Consider the following 1,619-nt stretch of genomic DNA (forward strand, 5'->3'; position numbering starts at 1 on the left):
AATACAGTTATATATAGGTAACTACTACAGTTATATATAGGTAACTAATACAGTTATATATAGGTAATTATTACAGTTATATATAGGTAATTACTACAGTTATATATAGGTAATTACTACAGTTATATATAGGTAACTACTACAGTTATATATAGGTAATTACTACAGTTATATATAGGTAATTACTACAGTTATAATGGGAACATTTATTTATCTGTTATAGAAATATGCGCAGATAAATTTGAGAATAAGATAACATACTAAGTCATAAATTTTACTGTTCTTGATTTTAATTTGTTTAGATTAGTTTAATGTTTTTACTTTAAACGTTTTTGATTTAATTTGGTTTTATGTTTTTACTTTAAACACACGTGAGCGATAATTTTATAGTTAAATCCATAATCGTATTTTATACAAACCATTTTCTATGTTCGTATAATTTCAAATATTTCGACGTTTTGTCATAGTTTCACGAACTTCGCAGACCCCTAGTTATGACGTCAGATCCAGTACGTTCGTACGATGATGGTAATTTCTTTAGAAGTGAGCACGAACCTCAATATTCGGTATATAATACTAGTCATCATCCGTACAGGTAAGTGTTCCAGAATGGATAACTATCTTTATAAAGATTCAGACAGTCTGTATCATTATTATTCATGTAGACGGAAAAGTTTGGAGTAGTTAATTATTGCTTCTTCTCTGAAAACAAAAGCAGTAACCTGTCACATGTTTTAAACCTACTTTACAGAGAGGGATCTTCTCAGCGAGACTTCAGATATGTTAGGTCTAACGAAAGCACTGATTCCATTGTACAAACTGGTGAACCTCAGCCGTCACTTGAAAGACATCAAAATCAATGGCTGGAAGAACTTACATCCAGTGGAACCAAGATAGTCGTTGTGCTTTCTTCACGTACTGCGAACAACGATAAAGAGTTGTCTGTGTTGAGGGGGGACATATTGAAAGTAAGTTTATGTGATTAAATAAATTAAAAGTTGATTTTATTTGAAAACGGATAGATATTGAAAGAAAGTTTAAACGGTTAGCAACATAATCATCTTGATATTAACAGTGTTAAAGGACTTGTAGTTTGTGTTAGTACAGTGTTAAAGGACTTGTGGTTTGTGTCAATACAGTGTTAAGGAACTTGTACTTTGTGTCAGTAGTGTTAAATGACTTGTGGTTTGTCTTAGTACAGCGTTAAAGGATTTGTGGTTTGTGTTAGTACAGTGTTAAAGGACTTTTACTTTGTGTCAATAGTGTTAAAGGACTTGTGGGTTGTGTTAGTACAGTGTTAAAGGACTTGTGGTTTGTGTTAGTAAGGTGTTAAAGACTTGTGGTTTGTGTTAATACAGTGTTAAAGGACTTGTACTTTGTGTCAGTAGTGTTAAAGGACTTGTGGGTTGTGTTAGTACAGTGTTAAAGGACTTGTGGTTTATGTTAGTACAGTGTTAAAGAATTTGAATTTGTGTTAGTACAGTGTTAAAGGACTTGTAATTTGTGTCAGTACAGTGTTAAAGGACTTGCACTTTGTGTCAGTAGTGTTAAAGGACTTGTGGGTTGTGTCAATACAATGTAGGATCTAAATCATATGTCACTCGGAATCCTTATGTCGT

The 1,619-nt window shown here is 32.3% G+C and overlaps 1 protein-coding gene across 1 annotated transcript in view; it reads left to right on the top strand.

The window, feature by feature from the left end:
• LOC106474865 (epidermal growth factor receptor kinase substrate 8-like) overlaps positions 1–1,619 on the top strand; it is a gene marked incomplete at its 3' end in the record, with an annotated part of 25,716 nt that overhangs the window by 12,739 nt on the left and 11,358 nt on the right. The window contains exons 8-9 of the mRNA XM_022403146.1: positions 468–595; positions 752–968. Of these exons, the coding sequence (XP_022258854.1) occupies positions 468–595; positions 752–968 (345 nt within the window). The remainder of the gene's footprint in view (positions 1–467; positions 596–751; positions 969–1,619) is intronic.

The sequence above is a fragment of the Limulus polyphemus genome, unplaced genomic scaffold, assembly GCF_000517525.1.
Source record: "Limulus polyphemus unplaced genomic scaffold, Limulus_polyphemus-2.1.2 Scaffold7787, whole genome shotgun sequence".
NCBI classification, from domain to species: domain Eukaryota; kingdom Metazoa; phylum Arthropoda; class Merostomata; order Xiphosura; family Limulidae; genus Limulus; species Limulus polyphemus.